This window comes from Lithobates pipiens, unplaced genomic scaffold, assembly GCF_037356315.1.
Source record: "Lithobates pipiens isolate NorthernLeopardFrog02 unplaced genomic scaffold, aLitPip1_a1.2 Scaffold_8, whole genome shotgun sequence".
In the NCBI taxonomy this organism is placed as follows: Eukaryota; Metazoa; Chordata; class Amphibia; order Anura; family Ranidae; genus Lithobates; species Lithobates pipiens.
Genome location: NW_027507903.1, coordinates 390,980,454 through 391,002,191, shown reverse-complemented (window position 1 = coordinate 391,002,191; position 21,738 = coordinate 390,980,454). Strand labels below are relative to the sequence as shown.

Sequence of the window (21,738 nt, the reverse complement as noted above, 5' to 3'; positions counted from 1 at the left end):
TGTGACAGCTGTGGGCCAATCACAGCATCAGTCAATAGGAAACACAGCTGTTATGAAAGAAATTCATTCATGACAGCTTTGTTGACATTGCGATCACATTATCCCGGCGGCTGAGTACTGGGATCTGCAATCTGCAGGGTTGGTGTGATGCATGCCTCTAACCCGGAACAGGCTGGATCATGTACATATACGTGTCTGTGGCGGCCGCCCGCAGTAATATGTGCTGTCAGCAAGTGGTTAAGATGGTCACAATAGTTAATGTACACAACCCTTGGCATATTTAGGATGTGCAAGGTCATCATTTGTTTTTAATATATGATTTCTGCTAACAAAAGTTCTTATTGTACACATAGGTTTCAAATGCATTGGAATATCATGCAATCAGTATTCATCTATTTCCCCAAGAATTAATAGCATCAATGAATGTTACTACATGTACTAAATTTATCCCACTGGTTGAATTTGAAGAAACCCCACACTGAATCTTTATATGATATATGACAGGAAAATGTCTTACCTGCCACTGCTCTCAGCTTGACCTATGCCTTTTATGGGAAACCATAGTATTATTTACACCAACAATCAGTACTAATGACCTTGAGATAAAGTCACCTCCAAAAAATCAACTATTCTCTCATGGCTGAAGAAAAAAACAAATATACATTTGCAAACACCACCTGTTTTAAAGGTTGCCTTTGGTACTTTTGAAATATTATACTTGTTTCATGAAAAAAAAATTACCCAGAAATTACATGTACATTCACTTATAACAACATCATGCTCATGAACATTGCTTCTACAAATCATACACATCTATATATGCTGGATTTAGGTACATGATCAATAAAAAGTAGAATCATTTAAAAGGAATATTTTCTTAAAGCGGGAGTCCTCCGGGAGTCGGCGTTTTTTTTTTTTTTTTTTTTTTTTTAAAGCCAGCAGCTACAAATACTGCAGCTGCTGACTTTTAAAAAAGTGACACTTACCTGTCCAGCGCGCCCACGATGTCGGCACCCGAAGCCGTTCTCTCGATCGTCTCTCGGGTGCTGCCGCCGCCATCTTGGGTATGGGAATCAGGAAGTGGAGCCTTTCGGCTTCATTTCCCGGTTCCCTACTGCGCATGCGCGAGTCGCGCTGCGCAATAAGGATGGACCTGCTGCCTCTGGGATCTGTGTGTTTCCCAGCAGGCAGCGGGGGACTTTCGGAAAGGGGCGTAATCTACGCCCCTTTCCGCAGAGAGCTATCCCGGAAGTGGGTGCAGATACCTGTACTGTACAGGTACCTGCACCCCCCTCCCCCCTGAAAGGTGCCAATTGTGGCGCCGGAGGGGGGGAGGATTCCAATGAGCGGAAGGTCCACTTTAGGGTGGACCTCTACATTAAGCAAATCACCACTGCTTCTCGGTTTTTATATTTTTAGAAGTGTTTACATTCAGGATAACCGAGTAAAAAAAAAACATAACTTGTAGTGGCAGCTTTATTTTACAAACTCTGGGAAATGTTATTTTAGTGAACTGCTGATCATGCATTCTATTAAAGCTGAACTTTTTTTTCTTTTACTGAGTGGGTAAGAATTTACGTTTAGTTTTCAATTCCTTCCTGGGTATATCCTCCATCAATTTCTGTTCCTGTGATGCCCGAACAAGTCGAGTGTACCAATATCACAGGGAAAGAAAGGCACAGACAGCAACACAAATTTGTCACATGTAACCTTTCCTTGCTCTTAAAATGTTGTTTTTTTGTTTTGTTTTGTGTCCTGACAAGAAGTGAAGTCTCCTGATTAGAGGCACAAACTGTAATAAAACTCCCAAACTGTGTCTCTACACTCTTCCCCAATTTATCTCAAAAAAATAAAAATAAATATTGGCTGAAGTGGTTTTAAACTTATGTGAACCTGCATAAAACCTTAACAAAAAAAACAAAACAAATCATCCCATAAACAAACAAGAAAATGATGATAGAACAATATAAAGCACATTGCATTACATGTATGGTAGAAACTAGGGTATTATTGTAGTTCCCTTTTGATAGGATATTGATATGTTGAACAAGAATTTCCAGTACAGGGCTGTTTATAAACAAACCACTAAAAACTGTTAGGGCCGATTCACACAGCGATGCGATGCGAGGCGACACGGCTCGCCTCGCCTCGCAAGTCGCCCCCATTCAGTACTATGGAACCGTTCTGAGAGGAGCGACTCGAGTCGCTCCGACTCAGAAAAAAGGTTCCTGTACTACTTCTGGGCGACTTCGGGGGCGACTTGCATTGACTTGTATACAGAAGTCCTCTGCAAGTCGCCGCTGAGATCCCCGCAGGTCGCGGCGAGGCAAGTCGGAGACGCCTCGCCTCGCTGTGTGAACCGGCCCTTACGAGACAAATGAAACAGAAAATTTCCTAACATTATTAGGTTAAATAATTGATTTAGGCACCAGTGTCTCTCCTAGTTTTGGACTTAAAATAGCTATGTAGCTTATGATCTAGAGCTCCTGGCAAGTTACTAACAATCAGGCAGTAAGGCCAGAAAGATTCACAGTCTAAGGAATAATGAACAGTCATGGGTCTTCTGAGCCAAAAAATAAAAGTAATTCATGGCAAAAAATAAAGATGAAGAAGTAAACACAGAGGTCTGTAAAAACATCTGCCATCTTGCTGTATGTATCCAGGGAGCGACTGATCAGCTCAGATGGAATCCCAGACAATAAAAGTGCAGCAGTGAGGACAGTGGTCTTCGTTTTTTTCTCCCCCTAAAAAAATAAAACAATTAAATGCTTACAATTAGCATCTGATTTCACATGAAGCTTTAATCTTTTTTATCACATTGGCATACAATCAATTACAGCTACAAAATTTGGACTCCACTAGATCCAATAAAAATACAATACAAGATAAAATAAATGTATAAGAATAAACATTATATATCAGCAGTAGAACCACAGAAGTGGACATATTAGATGGTTAAAAACAATGAATGCACTGTCATTTAAAACACCTACAAGATTCAATTGCAGTGAATATTAGTTAAATGTGCTAAAATTCCACATAATGTAATAATAATGTACCTGCGTCCCAAAAGTTTCAATACTGGAAATAAAATGTTTTTGGAGGCACTGGGGACTTTCATGGTACCACTAGTATTCACAACGCTATATGTAACTTTGTGTAATAAAATATGATTTTAAATTCCATATAGTATTGAGAATACTAGTGGTGCCATGAAAGTCCCCAGTGCCTCCACAAATTTGCAGTACATGTTAGGCAAGTATCAAATTCACTGCTTTATAAATGTGCTAAAACAATCATACACACACTATCCCTCACAACTGTGTATCACCGCTTAATTATACTATAAAAGTGAAACACTTAACCTAAGCCGCTACTATATAAAGAATAAATTATGTACAGTATTTCCTTTCTAAATTGTGGAAAAAAGCAGCGCTAAATATAGTGTGAATACACAGATAACCACGTGGTATTAAATGCAAAACACACTATGTGCCCAGTACTTAACGAATACACAGTGATCAAATCGTAAATAGATTGTAACAAAATAAATTATCACAAATTAAATGTAGCACCATGAATTGTAGCCAAATAAACAGTGAAAAAAACAAATTCAAAATAGCAACCTATATAAAAAATTACCCAGTGAAACTCAATAACTGCCCAAAAAGAAGGAATGAATAAATAAATATTTCAAATTAAATAACACAGTGTCCATCTTTTAATCAAACAAGGTCCATCAAAGTGAAAACCTTCCAGTAAAGTCTGTAAATAATGCCCCAAAAATATTGAGCAACGAAAATAAATAAAAAAGTGATGACCAGTGACTCTTCGATAAAATAATCTTGCAAGCGCATCCACCACACCACAGTGTCTGCGACTTCACTCCCCTTATGCGATTAAACTCACCAGCTGAATATGCCTTATACTCTTGTGTTTGGCTGATATCATGTTTCCCTCTTTACAGGGGTTAAGTGGGAGATCTCTAGATTCCAGTTCAAGTGATAGCTGTAATTTCCTTGGCCGTTCACACAAGTACGCTCATGCAAAAAAAGAGATCGCCTCCAATAGTGTAATAAAGTAGGGCTGAAACAACTAATCGATTAATCGACAACTAATCGATTATGAAATTAATTGATTACTATTTTCATAATCGATTAACCCCCTTGTGTTACTGGCCGATCAAAAAAAAATAATGAGCCCTTTATAGTACAAAAATATAATCACTACTGTAAATATTACTTTCACTGTTCTACGGTAAAAAAATGAACCCCCTTGATTACCAGTGATTATCTGCTTTTTTGTAATATAAAGGGCTAATTTTAACCCCATTATGTTACTACACATCTTAGGCCTGGTTCTCATCTATATGTTTCTTGGTGCTTTTTGCAGAAACGCACTACAGTTCATTTACATGGTTTCCTATGGGACACGTTCATATCTGTGCTTTTTTCAGCCGCTGCATATTTGGAAAGGGTCAGGGACTTAACGCAAAACTGTGTTTTTTGGTTCAATATACTTCAATGGAGAAGCTGCAGAAAAGAATATAATGCGTTTTTGCAGCAATTTGTGTTTTATAATCTGCCCAAAAAAAACGCAAATTGCAGTAAAACCACGAGCGCAAAAATCAAAACGCACAGCAAAAAGCACTGCAGAAACAGATCAAAAGCAAAAACTGCATAGGTGTGTACTGAGCCTTATCCTGGCCTCATGGATCAATTTCTAGGTGAGAATATTCAGATGAAAAATCTTTGTACATTCGCTGAATGAATTTTGTTTGAAATTTTCCCTTCATTTCTGACAAAAATCACATACACTGTCTGAAAATTCCTTTGATCAAGAAGTTTTCTATTTCCAAATTTTCCCATCACTGTGGTTGAAAATGAACGTCAAATTTGACCCACTTTTTTTTTTTTTTTTTTTTTTTTTTAAGGTTATTAACCGATTAATCGAAACAATAATTGGCCAACTAATCGATTATGAAAATAATAGTTAGTTGCAGCCCTATAATAAAGTCAAAAAAATGTTTAATCACACATAAAAATCTCACTTCAATGCACTCACATGTAAAACTTAAGTAACACGCCAAAAGTAAACTTCACATAACTCTATAAATCTGTTTACTGGAACATGGATGGTCACGGCGGACCCAGGATATGCGAGACAATCAGAAGTTCTCTCACCACTCCTTATCTCGATCCCGCTATTCACCGAGCGATATAAAAGGAGTTCAACGTCCTGTGTCCCTCCTTATCTCCGCTCCTGCTATGCCCCGATCGGTACAATGTGTTCAGCGTCCTGTGCTTGCTTCAAACGTTCGCCAAGTAGCCACGCCCCAATATGCTGCATCAAAAAGTTTACTTATTCATGGGATTGGCTACTTGGCAGGGCAAACTTTCTTTAATTTCCCCAGAAGCTCCACCAGTGGGCTGAAAATGACTCCCGCGCATGCGCATTTCCTGTGTCCCCATTCCATCAATGCGCCAGTATTTACAACTCAATGCGTAAGAGACAATAGTTCATACATAACTCATTGAAGATGTCAAATATAACAGCGCACCATCAATCCAATTCAGAACACAATTAAACATCACACTAAAAAGCTTGTTGTGCATATATAAAAGGTGAGTAATAGCTGAGAAATCACAAAAGATCAGCCACCCAACACAGATCAATTTACACTGACCCATATAGCGCTGAATCTCTGTAATCCAACCCCGACTTCACTAGTATTATAATTTAAATATTACACTACTTTTATATATTGCATTTATATAGTAAAAGAGCTCAATCTAACACCTAGCAGATAATCTATCATTCCTCATCTCATCCATATTTGTAAATTAATGCTTCTAACAACATGATATACCTACGGTATGGGAAAACATATACTCAAGGTAATATCATATAAAGGGTGACTCTCAAGCAATTATCACCAATTCTATATACCCAAGGAGTATGAAAAATATATTTATGGGGAGGAGCTAAGCGAAGCTGCTGAGCAGACATGGATGCTTAGAGCTCCACTGTCACCGGGACAAAAGCAGCCTTCTCTCCTCCAGTCACGGAGGAATACTGAATCTCCACAGTAACCTGCCTACTATTTAGCCTGCAGGGCACAAGCACATATAATGTTTAATGGGAAAAAGACAAAGCTTAACCACCTCAATACAGTGCACTTACACCCCCTTCCTGACCAGACCAATTTTCAGCTTTCAGCGCTCTCACAGTTTGAATGACAATTACTCAGTCATCCAACACTGTATCCATATGAAACTTGCGTCCTTTTTTCCACACAAATAGAGCTTTCTTTTAGTGGTATTTAATCACTAGTGGGGGGGTTTTTTTTTGTGCTATAAATAAAATAATACGTACATTTTGTGAAAAAAATGCCTTTTTCTTTGTTTCTGTCATAAATTTTTGCCAATTAGTAATTTTTCTTCATAAATTTTGGCCAAAATTTATACTGCTACCTATCTTTGGTAAAAATAACCCACATTAGTATATATTATTTGGTCTTTGTGAAAGTTATAGAGTCTACAAACTATGGTGCCAATCACTGAAAATTGATCACTTCTGATCAGGCCTTCAGTACATCAGGTGTATCTCATTTCTTGAGACACTAACAAATTAGACATTCCAAGGTATTAAGTAAGTAGCATGGTGAGTTTTTTTAAGTTGTAATTTTTTCCCACAATTCTTTGCAAAATGAAGATTTTTATTATTATTTTTTACAAAATTGTCATATTATTTCTCACACACAGCATATGCATACAACAAATTACACCCCAAAATACATTCTGCTACTCTTCCAGAGTATGGCGATACCACATGTGTGAGACTTTTACACAGCCTGGCCACATACAGAGCACCAACATTGAAGTAGTACCTTCAGACATTCCACGAGCAAAAATGACGCATCTCATTTCTCAACCACCTATTACACTTTTGAAGGCCCTGGAGTACCAGGACAATTGAATTTCTCATAAAATGACCCCATTTTGGAAAGCAAACACCCCAACGCATAATCTGTGAGGCATAATGAGTCTTTTGAATGGTTAATTTTTTTCCAGAAGTTTTTGAAATATGTGGAAAAAAAATTAACACACTTTTTTTTTTACACAAAATTGTCAATTTATAAGATATTTCTAACACATAGCATGTATATAGCAAAAATTACACCCCAAAATACATTCTGCTACTCTTCCAGAGTATGGCGATACCACATGTGTAGGACTTTTACACAGCCTGGCCACATAGAGAGGCCGAACATTGAAGTAGTATGTTCAGGCGTTCTAGGAGCATAAATGACACATCTCATTTCATTCCTACCTATCACACTTTTGAAGGTCCTGGTCCACCAGGACAGTGAAATTACCCACAAAATGACCCCATTTTGGAAAGCAAACACCCCAACATATATTCTATGAGACATGGGCTGCAAATAGGTACTCGGGTACTCTGATGGCCTGGTGACAGGTACTCTGATGGACTGGCACAAGTGCACAGGTACTCAGATAGACTGGGACAGGTACTTGGGTACTCTGATGGACTGGCACAAGTGCACAGGTACTCAGATAGACTGGGACAGGTACTTGGGTACTCGGATGGGCCGCGACAGCTACTTGGGTACCCCGATGGGCCGCGACAGCTACTCGGGTACCCCGATGGGCCGCGACAGCTACTCGGGTACCCCGATGGGCCGCGACAGCTACTCGGGTACCCCGATGGGCCGCGACAGCTACTCGGGTACCCCGATGGGCCGCGACAGCTACTCGGGTACCCCGATGGGCCGCGACAGCTACTCGGGTACCCCGATGGGCCGCGACAGCTACTCGGGTACCCCGATGGGCCGCGACAGCTACTCGGGTACCCCGATGGGCCGTGACGGGTACCCCGATGGACTGTGACGGGTACCCCGATGGACTGTGACGGGTACCCCGATGGACTGTGACGGGTACCCCGATGGACTGTGACGGGTACTCTGATGGACTGTGACGGGTACTCTGATGGACTGTGACGGGTACTCTGATGGACTGTGACGGGTACTCTGATGGACTGTGACGGGTACTCTGATGGACTGTGATTGACAGGTACTATGAGGGTTGGTGACAGGTCCTCTTTATTGGGGGGGGGGGGGAGGGCAATCAGTGTGCTTGATGTGTACTGTAGGCGGTAACGACACGATCGGTGTGTGAGGAGGAGAACCCGGTAACATCTCGTTACCGCGGTTTGTTTACATTTTAGTGATCGGCTGTGAAAGGATCACAGCCGATCACGTGGGTAAAGAGCCGGCCAATGGCTGTTTACCAGCGTCTGTGACAAGCAGTGTTCCCGGGGAACACGCCGTCGACGTGCACGCGCTCACTATCGCACGCATGCACCGTGCACAGTCGGGGTGTGATCATCTGTGATCGCCCATGACTTTATCACGGCTGATCACGTGGTAAACAGCCATAACCAATGGCTGTTCTCCCCCTTAGGTGGTGAGCGGTGTCTCCGTGACACACCGCCACCGAAGAAACAGGGATGCGCTCGCATGATCGCACGCATTCCCTGTTTAAATGGGAGCCCGTCATATGACGGCCTCCCGCCACAATAGCTGCGCCGCCTGGCCGTCATTTGACAGCCGGCGGTTAGCAACTAGTTAAACAATCGGGCAAAGAAAACCTGACTAAAAACACTTCTAAAATGGCAGCAGCACAATCCTCCCGCTCTGCATTACCTCAGAGGCAGAAATTAAAAAGGGAACCCTTAGGGCCGGTTCACACAGCGGGCGATGCGAGGCGACACGACTCGCCTCGCCTCGCTCCCGCAAGTCGCCCCCGTTCTGTACAATGGAACCGTTCTGAGAGGAGCGACTCGAGTCGCTCCGACTCAGAAAAAAGGTTCCTGTACTACTTTTGGGCGACCTCGGGGCGACTTGCATTGACTTCTATACAGAAGTCATCTGCAAGTCGCCGCTGAGGTCGCGGCGAGGCAAGTCGGAGACGCCTCGCCTCGCCTGCTGTGTGAACCGGCCCTAACTCTTCTCCCTCACAATATATTGACTCTGACCATGAACTCAGAATGACCCCAATAAAATTACAGAATATCCCTAATGGCTCAGATCTTCTTAGTCAGTTCGAACGTGTCTTACAAAAAGCCCTCCAAAATACCTCAGACACAATAACTGAAAAACTGACAAGGGAAATTCGTGAGGTAGGGCGCCGCACATTAATATTAGAACACAAAATGGAGGAAATAAATGATATCACCAATACTCATGCTGATGAGTTAGAAGCCCTTCCGTTTACACACGCTTAGAAGATTTTGAAAACAGAGCCAGGAGATCTAACTTGCGACTCCGTGGTATACCAGAAACCAGGAGTTAGCTCCATCAATTTCCATTGAACACTTGGAGATTGACAGAATCCATAAAACTCTAGCCCCCCAAAAAAGGAAGATGGTCCCCCCAGGGATACTGTAATAAAATTACAGAACAAAGGAGCAACTAATGGAAGCAGCATGTAATAAGGATGCATTGACTTTTCAAGGTCATTGTTATCAAATATTCCAGGACCAGACTCCAGACTCTCCTCAAGAGAAAAGAGATGAAACCACAACTACAGATACTCCAATACCACCACATCCCATATCATTGATGCTTTCCATTTGCTCTTCGATTCACTCATAAAAGGTACCATATACACCTGCAAGAAAATTGACGCCCTTCTAACTGCAATCCATGAACTTCGATTGACAATTCCAGAAAACACAACAGAAGGATCCAAACGTCGAGCATCATCAAACTCACCCAATACTGAAGAAAATCCTATTCAATAAGCCCGCTCCAGTACCAACAAGCGGAGCCGTTTTGCATCACCTCCACCAAATCCTGAAGAACAAATGGACTGAAATCTTCTATGATGATATTGCACATATGAAACTTCTTACTTATTGTCACTAAATTAATGGTGACAAATCCTAGGTAATCTCAAAGGATAAGATCAATCTTTCCCCTGATGAGAGCTTTATCCTTACAAATTCATAAATATAGAAGTTTATTAAGTTTATTGTAATATTCCACAGATTACCTATCTTTAATGCACTAACACCATTCTTTAGGTTTATTAAGTTTAATATACTGCCTTTGCTTATAGTGTATGAAACAACGCAGTTACAGGTAAACACTCCTAACAAATGTATTATTAGTGACTCGTATTGTTTTATAATTGTTTGTATAACCTTTGAGGAGGCTGCCTTTGTCCCGGAGACAATCTACTGCACCTCTCATCTGATCCTCGAGTAGCCGAACTTACTGCCCGGACACTCTTTGGACTATTTGTACCCAATGGCTGGTGATATTTCACACATAGGAGCTACATTCCTCTATATTTCATAACTTCTCTTCTACAGATCTAAAACCAGAAATTACTTTCTCTACTTACTCTATTTAAAGCTCTCTTCATCTTTTTTCCCCATCCTTCCCTATCTCCACCCTTTTTTTTTATTTATTTTTTGCTCTAGAGTACTACCCTATTGGACAATAACTTAAGAGGTTTTTATTATTTCATTCACATTTTATAAAATGTCTACGTTAGTAAACGTACTAACTCTTAATGTCCAGGGTCTCAACACACCACAAAAAAAAAAAAAAAGAACAAAAGCCTTTCACTCTCTCGTCACTTTCTGCACATGTAATATGTCTGCAGGAAACGCATTTTTCAACACAATCCGCCCCTAAATTTATAAATCGCAAATATTCTCAAGTCTATATGGCCACGGCCTCTACGAAACAAAGAGTGCTAATTGCATTCCATAACACTATCCCCTCTACATAAGGAAATAAAGGCTCCTGAAGGATGTTATATAATAATTACTGGTCTTCTGTTAAGACAATGAAATAACCATAGTTTCATACTACGCCCCCAATATAAATCCTCTTTTGTTCCGCTCACATCTGTTCTCAGTAGTGGAATCACATAAAAAGGGTACCCTCATGATGTGTGGGGACTCAAATCAAGTAATATACCCAATTCTAGACAAATCCCCTATACCACTACAACCTCAACGCCTTAATTTCACACAGCTCCTTGATCAACATGCTCTTATTGAGTCTTGGTGTGAACAAAATCCTAAAAGACAATATACATTTTATTCTCATCCCCACAAAACATTTTCTCATATAGACCACCAATTTGTCCACTTTGGCACTTCACCACAAAAATACAAAATTCCTTAATTATCCCATGTGCATGGTCAGACCACAAATGCAGTAATGTAAAACCTTCTCATCCTTGATCCCAAGGCCTAATTACCGATCCTGGAGTATAAAAGACAATTTATTAGTTGGCCCAACATATCGTCTAAAAATTGAAAAAGCCATTCAAGATTACATTGCAAATAATTTACCAACAGATACATATCCACTGACATTATGGGAAGCTCTCAAACCATCCATTAGAGGAGTCTGTATCAGCCAAGCATCTTACCACCGCAAACTAAAACAGCAAATTTACAACAATTTAGAGGAAACTTTTTATAAAGCCTCTGAAGAGTTCCAAAATTTGCCTTCTCAATCTACTAAACTAGCCTATGATGCAGCAAAGTTAGAACTGGACCTCTTTTTGACAGACCCGGCGGTACAGACTCTTCACAAAACAAAACATACACTATATATGAAAGCAAACAAACCAATCACATTCTTAGCATTAACACTACGCTGAGCTGACCACATTCTAAAAACAATTTGACTACAATTAACCAAGAACACATTCTAGTAATCCACAGAAAATACTAAATGAATTCCACAGAAAATTCAAAGATTTATACCAAAATACACATACATTCGACCCAAAAAGCTTAGACAATCTATCCAACTTCCCTTCCTTTCTGCTACTCAACAAGAAAACTTCGATAAAACAGATCACAAATTTGGAAGTCACATCTGCAATTAAATCCTTAAAACTGCACAAACGCCCAGGCCCTGATGGATTCTCAGCCACCTTTTATAAACACTTTACTACACTACTATCCCCACTTCTGAAAACGCATTTAATTCTCTCTTAGAAGGATATTCCAGTCACACGGAATGCTTACTAGCTTCAATATCCATGATTCCTAAACCACAAACCGACGACATGTCATGGTCTAACTATAGGCCAATCTCAATACTCAACATAGACATTAAAATATTAGCCAAGATCCCATCTAACAGACTTAACCCAATTATCAGAACACTGATTCATAAAAGATCAAACTGGTTTCATTCCCTCCAGACAAAGAGGTGATAACATTTGTTGTGCTACCCTACTAGCACATATAGCCAGAACTCGCAAAATCCCTGCTTGCTTCCTCTCAAATCGACATACAAAAGGCATTTGACACTTTGTCATGGTCTTAACTTATTGCCATTCCTCATAGATGGGGATTTGGAGAATGGTTCCTGAAATGGATTTCCTCTCTTTATCAAAATCCAAAAGCTTATGTATCCTACTTGGGTTACCACTCCAACCCCTTCCACATTGAAAGAGAAACCAGGTAAGGTTGCCCATTATCCCCTCTTCTATTCTCCTTAGCAATTGAACCCCTAGCCCAACTCATTAGATCCAATATAAATATAAAAGGCTTTGAACTAGGTGGTCACCAGCACAAATTATGTATGTATGCAGATGAGGTCTTAGTATTTCTAACCTCGCCCATTCTATAAGCCCCAAACATCATTGAAATACTAAATTCGGTAAATTATATGGCCTCAAAATTAACCAACATAAATCACAAGCCCTAAATATTTCATTATCACCTGAATTACAAAAACAATTACAAGACTCCCTTCCATTTAAATGGTCAACAAAACATATATCATACTTAGGGATCTCATTAACTGCTAATCCAGCTGACTTATACACTACAAATTATCCACCCATGCGAACTCAACTAACTGCCTTAATGAAAAAATGGTCTTCTTTACCGTTAGCATGGATGGGTAGAATCACTGTGATTAAAATGTCAATACCTCCTAAAATTTTATACCTGTTCCGAGTTCTCCCTATACATGTTCCTGCTCATTTTTTCCGTATACCATCTAATGATCAGCACCAGTGGTGATTTGTGTCGGATTTTCACCACCAATACAAGGATATAGAACAGATCTTTAGTAAGTATTGGTATATTCTCTGCAGAGATAAATATCTTGGTGAGGTGTTGCCAAAGTGACCAAATTTTATTTACAGACCTGGTGATAGAGTGGTAAGAAAAATACTTGAGCCACCCATTAAGCAATCTATCTCCAGTGATCTAAAAGGTTTTTATGCATGTAGGAGGTGCATTTGTTGTAGGACAGTGTGTCATGTTAATAGGGGTATCACCACTATTACAAATAGAGAAGGAGAAAGGTTTGATATTAGGGAATTTATGACTTGCAATATGACACATGTGGTATACTTGTTATGGTGCCCTTGTGGGATGTTTTATGTGGGTCGCACCAAGTGGTTGTTAAGGGTGAGTATCTCTGAACATCTAGCAAACATCAGGAAAGAGTTCCAATACCAGTGTATCATTGCATTTCAAGGAACATCATCAGCAGGATCCAAGCTTACTTCAATTTTGTGGCATTGATTGTATTCATCCCTCTTGGAGAGGATCCAATCGGGTCAGGGACTTATTCCAGAGGGAGACCAGATGGATTTTCTTGATGAAGTGTTTCTCTCCAAGAAGAATGAATATGGAGGTAGATTTAAATTGATTCATTAGCAATTGTTGATTTCTCATTTTTCTAAGATTTTGCATCTTTAGTGTTACATTTTTAAAGTTTCTTATTTATTTATATTTATACTTCTATTGTTAGTTTACTCTTTTATTTTTACTTCTATTCTTAGTTCTTTCTTTTTTAATTTTCATATTTATTTCTATTTCTATTTTTATTTTAATAACGGTGAAGTTACTATCACCATTCATTACATTTTAAAATGTTTTATTTGATATATATGCATGTGTACATATATTATATATGCAGGTATACATTTTTTATATATTTCATACTCCTTGGGTATATAGAATTAGTGATGATTGAGAGTCACCCTTTATATATTACCTTGGGTATAGGTTTTCCCATAGGTATATCATGTTAGAAGCATTAATTTAAAAATATGTATGGATGTAGATGAGGAATGATGATTAGATTATCTGCTAGGTGTTAGATTGAGCTCTTTTACTATATAAATGCAATATATAAAAGTAGTGTAATATTTAAATTATAATACTAGTGAAGTGAAGTCGGGGTTGGATTACAGAGATTCAGTGCTTTATGGGTCAATGTAAATTGATCTGTATTGGGTGGCTGATCTTTTGTGATATCTCAGCTATTACTCATCTTTTATATATGCACAACAAGCTTTTTAGTGTGATGTTTAATTGTGTTCTGAATTGGATTGATGGTGCGCTGTTATATTTGATATCTTCAATGAGTTATGTATGAACTATTGTCTCTTTTGCATTGAGTTGTAAATATTGGTGCATTGATGGAATGGGGACACAGGAAATGTGCATTCTCGGGAGTCATTTTCAGCCCACTGGTGGAGATTCTGGGGAAATAAAAGAAAGTTTGCCCCCCAAGTAGCCAATCCCATTAATAAGTCAACTTTGTAGTGAAACATGTCGGGGCGTGGCTACTTGGCGAACGTTTGAAGCAAGCACAGGATGCTGAACACCTTGTACCGATCGGTGCATAGGGGGAGCGGTAGATAAAGAGGGACAGAGGACGTGTAACTCCTGATATCGCTCGGTGTATAGCGGGAGCGGGGATAAGGAGTGCTGAGAGAACACCTGTGTCTCGCATATCCTGGGTCCGCTGCGACCATCCAGTAAACAGATTGATAGGAGTTATGTGAAGTTTACCTTTGACGTGTTACTTAAGTTTTACATGTGAGTGCATTGAAGTGAGATTTTTATGTGTGATTAAAAGTTTTTTAGACTTTATTACACTATTGGAGGCAATCTCTTTTTTTGCATGAGTGCGCTTGTGTGGGACAGCCAAGGAAATTACAGCTATCTCTTGAATTGGAATCTAGGGATCTCACACTTAACCCCTGTAAAGAGGGAAAAGCGATATCAGCCAAACACACGAGTGTAAGGCATATTCAGCTGGTGAGTTTAATCACATAAGAGGAGTCACAGACACTGTGGTGTGGTGGAGGAATGCGCTTTCAAGATTATTTTATCGAAGAGTCACTGGTCATCACTTACTTTATTTTCGTTGCTCAATATTTTTGGGGCATTATTTACAGACTTTACTGGAAGATTTTCTCTTTGATGGACCTTGTTTGATTAAGAGATGGACACAGTATTATTTAATTTGAAATATGTATTTATTCATTCCTTTTTTTTGGGCAGTTATTGAGTTTCTCTGGGTAATTTTTTTTATATAGGTTGCTATTTTGAATTAGTTTTTTTCACTATTCAGGCTACAATTCATGGTGCTACATTTAATTTGTGATAATTTATTTTGTTACAATCTATTTACTATTTGATCACAGTGTATTAGTTAATAAGCACTGGGCACAGTGTGTTTTGCATTTAATACCATGTGGTTATCTGTGTATTCCCACTATATTTAGCGCTGCTTTTTTCCACAATTTATAAATGTGCTGTTTGGCTACAGAGAAAACAATCAGAACTCAGACTTGTAGCTTTTTTGGCCACTGGAAATCTAGGGTTCTAAAAGTGCTGAAAGACTTCCAAAGAAATCTGAGTTTCAGAGAAACCTGCTTTTGTCAGACTGTCTGATCTGGGATCGATTTCAGAATACAAGCATAAACCAATTTGCTCCAGCAAGGTAAAAAATTCCTTCCTGAACCCCCCCCCCGGATGCCAAATCGGATATTCCCTCAATCAACTTTTCCTATAAATGTAAGTATCCAGTTATATTATTATGTACATTCAGGAAACAATCCAGGCCTTTTTTAACCACTTCCCGACCAGCGCACGACGATGTACGTCGACAGAATGGCACGGGCAGGCATATTGGCGTACAGGTACGTCCAATATTCGATGCCGCCGTGCCATCGGGAGCGCGCCGGCGGCGGCGCGCTCCCGCGCTGGTCGGGACCCCCATGAGTGCGGTCGCGGGACCCGCGGACTCGATCGCCGCGGGCATCCCCGCGATCGTCTCACGGAGCGGCCGAATGGAGGAAATGCTGTGTAAACAACATTTTTCCATTCTGCCTAGCAACTAGTGACGCTGATCTCTGCTCCATGTGATTGGAGCAGAGATCAGTGTACACTAAATGAAAGCCCAACCCCCCCACAGTTAGTAACACACCCCTAGGAACACTTAACCCCTACACTGCCACCCACTGGTTAACCCTTTCACTGCCAGTGTCATTTACACAGGAATCACTGCATTTATATAGTAGTGATTACTGTATAAATGACAATGGTCCCAAAAATGTGTCAAAAATGTCCGATGGGTCCCCCACAATGTCGCAGTCACAATAAAAATCGCTGATCGCCGCCATTACTAGTAAAAAAAAAAAAAAAAAAAATTATTAATAAAAATGCTATAAAACTATCCCTATTTTGTAAACGCTATAACTTTTGCGCAAACCAATTAATAATCGCTTATTGCGATTTTTTTTACCAAAAATATGTAGAAGAATACGTATCGGCCTAAACTGAGGGAAAAAAATGTTTATATATTTTTGGGGGATATTTATTATTACAAAAAGTAAAAAATAATGCGTTTTTTTTTAAATTATCGTTCTATTTTTGTTTATAGCGCAAAAAATAAAAACCGCAGGGGTGATCAAATACCACCAAAAGAAAGCTATTTGTGGGAAAAAAAGGACGTCACTTTTGTTTGGGAGCCACGTCGCACGACCGCGCAATTGTCAGTTAAAGCGACGCAGTGCCGAATCGCAAAAAGTGGTCTGGTCTTTGACCAGCAAATTGGTCCGGTCTGAAAGTGGTTAAAGCAATCTGCTGAGGCTGTTAGATTCAGCTCTTGAGGGAGTCCATTCCACATTTTCAAAGCTTACTGCGAAGAAACGTTTCTCCATATTTGGTGATTAAATGTCTTTTCCTCTAGATCAGTGGTTCTCAGCTCCTGTCCTCAGGACTCACCAACAAGCCAGATATTAAGTATTACCTTGGGGAAATGCAGACTAGAATACTGCAATCACTGAGCAGCAAATGACATAACCTGTGATGTAATTCAGTTTCATAGTTCGTAGTATTGAATAAAGACACCAGTCCATCCAGTTCAACCTGAGTGTCTACACTTGTCCCTATCCCTGTACATTGCACACTCACATCGGTCCCTACCCTCAAGGAGCCCACAATCCAAGGTCCCTATTCATATATTAAGGCCAATTTTGGACAGAAGCCAATTAACCTACCTGCATGTCAGTTATCTTGCAAACCTGGCCTGTTAGTGGGTTCTGAGGACAGGAGTTAAGAATCACTGCTCTAGATATAAAGAGTGCCCTTTTGACCTCTGTGATGACCTTAAAAATAATAACTCAACACCAAGTTCACTACTGGGGGGCGTTGCCGCATATGAGCCTGAGGAAGTGTTCCTGTGGAGCTCCATCAGACCTGCTTCATTTCTCGCACCCGCAACAGCCGTTTGGGGGATAATTCAATATGCCCCCTAAGCTGAAGACATCCCCACAGCCACAGCAGACCCCTCGGCATTGCTTCAGCTCTTTGGATGTGTACTTTGCAGAGTGCCACTGAGGCACCGCTGGATCATCCAAGATGGCACTGGGTGAGCACTCTCATGCTGCACGTGCAGCCTCTCCAATTCCTTCTTCACAACTACAACTACCAATCGCTGGTGTTCCTCCACGGAGATCCCACTCCTCCCTCGCCATGGCAACTTGAACACCACAGAGGTCGAAATAGGCCCTGAGATGGCCCCTCTAGGTTGGCCTCACAACTTTCTTCACAAGTGGCACCCTGAGGGACTTTCTCAGACTTTTATGACCTTTACAGTTAACCTTTAGGCTCTCCCCTTCTGCTGCTGTGGTATATTGCTATGACCATGTAGGATACAGGTGTGCGCCTTTCCTGTGGTGGGTCCTCTGCTGGAATCCCACCTGATGCCATACCACCTACCCACAATAGGTCAACTCTTTCAAGTTATGTCACCTAACTGGGACCTCACGCTGCTCACTGCCATCCATCTTTGGTCTTGGCCAGAGGGCAGAGTGCCCCCCCCCCCCCGATTAGTAGTGACTGGAAACTTTGGAATACCCTTTAGGCATTATTTTCTTTATGCGTTATTACGGTTTCTCGTTTCCCAGGTTTTTCAGTTTCAATAATTTTGAGTAAAAACACCAAGAGCAAAGTGTAGACCAGCGAACAATCCTTGCATGCTGTGTATAGACAAGAAATGGTACATAAGTGGGGAAAATGGAACAGAAAGTCTTCGCAATTAGGTAGGTTTTCTCTAAGCTCACAGGTGAGCATTTGGCCCCCAACAGAAGTGGACAGGAATAACATGTTTTGCGTAAGAACATGTATAGCACAACAAGAACATTATAAACACTGAAAGGTGGTCAACCATACGTTTCGAGGTTGAGACCACCTTAAAACATAATCCCAGGAGGTAGGCCCACCAGGTAGGAAAGTCCACGTACAGTGATCATGGTTTACGAAGTATTACTAATTACCAAGCATTGTAATGGTCCCATAGAAGAGACTCCGTGCCCTCAAATGTAAACATCAGTAACTTCAAAAAGAAAGGAAAAACAAAATAAAAAAGGCTAAGAAAGCGTGATGCCAAGGCTGGCAGGAGTCAAGGAAACAATGAAAGAGCTAAGAAGAGAAAAAGAAGAGAAAGAGAAATGGATCTGTCCGGAGATCCTGCATTAACTTATTTGTGCGATTAGATTCATTCACCCAGGACCTGCAAGTAAGCAAGCCAAAGGGACCATATTTTGTCAAAAATGTAATGTTTATCTCGAAGGACACTCACAATTTTTTCATTCAACAAGATCCATGTGAGATTTTGTTTTACTATTGCAATGGTTATGACAGGGCTTTTCCATGTGGTCGCTATATCGATTTTGGCTGCTAAAAACAAAGTCAATCAACCAATTGCTGACCGCCTTTCACATATATACTGCGGCAAGGTGGCTCGGCTGCGTAAACCGATGTACCTGTACGTCAGTCTGTGCATGTGGTACTGTTGGAGCGTGCCTGTCCACCAGCCACCCGCGGTAGAGGCAGAACAGGGATCTGCCTATCAAAACAAGAGGGATCCCCATTCTGACAGGGGACAACACTGAGATCTGCTGTTCCTAGTGATCAGGAACAGCGATCTCGGTTTTCCCAGTAAACCGAAACCCCACACAGTTAGAACACACCCAGGGAACAAAGTTAACTCCGTGATCGCCCCCTAGTGTTAACCCCTTCTCTGTCATTTATACATTGATCAGTGCAATTTGTTTTTTTTTAGCACTGATCACTGCAATAATGTCACTGGTCCCCAAAAAGGGTCAGATTTGTCCGCCACCATGTCGCAGTCCCGTGAAAAAAATAGTATTTTTGTACTCACCGTAAAATCCTTTTCTCTGAAGTTAATTGACGGACACAGCACCTTTAATCTTGACCTTAGGGTTATATCGCCACCTTCAGGAGAGGACTAGGCAGAACACATAAAAAACAGCAAAACTGTACAGTACTGCCCAGGGGGCAGTCCTACTGGCTATAACCCCTCACTCTCCTACTAGCAGCTCAGTTTGTCAAAAAGCAGTACAAACATAAATAGGAGGGGAGGGTGCTGTGTCTGTCAATGAACTTCAGAGGATTTTACAGTGAATACAAAAATCTTATTTTCTCTTTCGTTCATTGACGGACACAGAGCCTTTAATCTTGACCTTAGGGTTGTCCCCAAGCAATGTCAAAAAGGAGGGGTGGGAACAGAAATAAAATAAAACGCCACCCATAACAAAAAGAACTCAATAGAGGAGTTGAAACCTTAAACGGCCACCTGCAAAACCTTGCGGCAGATGCATACATCCGCAGATGCGCTCACATCAACCCTGTAAAATTTTGTGAAAGTGTGAACGGACGACCACGTCGCCGCCTTGCACACCTGGGAAATGGACGCTTGATGTCGGAAAGCCCAGGAGGCACCTGGTAGAATGTGCCGTGACAGGAAAGGGAGGGGGCAGCCGCCTCCTTATGGCATATGCCTGAACCACGATCTGTCTGATCCACCTAGAAATGGTGGCCAACAAGACCACTAGGCCCTTCTTCAGAACAGCCACTAATACAAACAGGCAGTCCAACCTCCAAAAAGGAGCTGTAGAAGATACACCCGCAGAGCCCGGACCACGTCCAAAGAATGCAAAGCAAATTCTTTGGGGTGTGACGGCCGAGGACAGAAGCACAATGTCCTCATTTAGATGAAAGGCCGAAACAACCTTTTTGGAAGAAACAAAGGCTGTGGGAGGATTCCTCCTCGTGGAGGATCAAGTAGGGAGACTTGCATGACAAGGCCGCCAACTCAGAAACCCTTCTTGCAGATGTAATAGCCACTAAAAAGACTACTTTCTGAGAGAATGTCAATAAGGGAATCTCCCTAATGTTTTCAGATGGCGGTTTCTGAAGCACCGAGAGGACCAGATTAAAATCCCACGGAGGCAGTGGTGGTCGAACTGGAGGGGCCACACGTCGAACCCCCTGAACAAACGTACTCGCCAATGAATGAGTCGCCAAGGGTCGCTGAAAAACACAGCCAAAGCTGATATCTGCCCCTTAATGGTGCTTAATGCAAGTTTCTGATCCACTCCTCGCTGCAAAAACAGCAGGATCCTGGAAACTGAATATGTACGTGGATGCCACCCCATCTCCTCACACATCGAGATGTAGGCCTTCCACGTATGATGATAAATCTTCAGAGAAGGGGACTTGCATGCCCTCAGCATAGTGGAGATTACCGAAGCCGACAGTCCTCAGTCCCTTAGCACCTAGCTTTCAACAGCCATGCCGTTAAAACCAGCGACTGTAAAGCAATATGAAGTATTGGACCTTGCGACAGAAGGTCCTCCCGCATCGGCAGCTGTCAAGGAACATCCGCCACCATTTTGACTATGTTGGCGTACCAAGGACATCAAGGCCCATCTGGGACAATCAGAATCACTGGAATCCCCTTGGCTTCCACTCTGCGTAGCAGACAAGATAGGAGTCTGAGTGGGGGGGGGGGGCATAAATCAGCCAATAATGCCCCCATGAAGCCACCAATGTGCCTGAAGTGTCCGCCCAGGGACCTCCCCCCCAACCAGTCAGGCTGGTGTCCATTGTGATCACTGTCCAATGAAGAGGAAGGAACGACTTCCCGGACCGAAGACCTTACCAGAGAATGAAATCTCTTACTAGCTGGCTCACCCGAATTTGACATTCCAGGGATGTTAGAGATTTGTCCCATTTGGACAGGATCTCTTACTGCAAGACTTGAGTATGGAATTGAGCATACGATACCGCCTCGAAAGTGGCTACCATTAGACCCAGAACTCGCATGCAGAAACGCAGCAACGACCACTGGCAGGACACCAACAACTGCACCGCCGATTGAAGAGTCTTCAGCTTGTCCGAAGGGAGAAAAACTCTCGCCTCTAAGGAGTCTCGAATCAACCAGAGGTGCTGAGTCGGCATCAACACCCACTTCTGGAGGTTCAAAACCTTACCAAACTCCCGGAGAGTCTGTATGGTGATTGCCACATCCTCCCTTAATTCTGAGGCAGAGATCCT

At 41.4% G+C, this 21,738-nt stretch overlaps 1 protein-coding gene across 4 annotated transcripts in view; it reads right to left on the bottom strand.

Moving 5' to 3' along the window:
- Positions 1–279: 279 nt before the first annotated feature.
- The window catches only part of CAMLG (calcium modulating ligand), a 158,181-nt gene continuing 136,722 nt past the window's right edge, over positions 280–21,738 (bottom strand). For all 4 annotated transcript variants that reach the window (XM_077473944.1, XM_077473945.1, XM_077473946.1 and 1 more), the window contains one exon: positions 280–2,744. In XM_077473944.1, the coding sequence (XP_077330070.1) occupies positions 2,553–2,744 (192 nt within the window). In that variant the 3' untranslated portion in view covers positions 280–2,552. The remainder of the gene's footprint in view (positions 2,745–21,738) is intronic.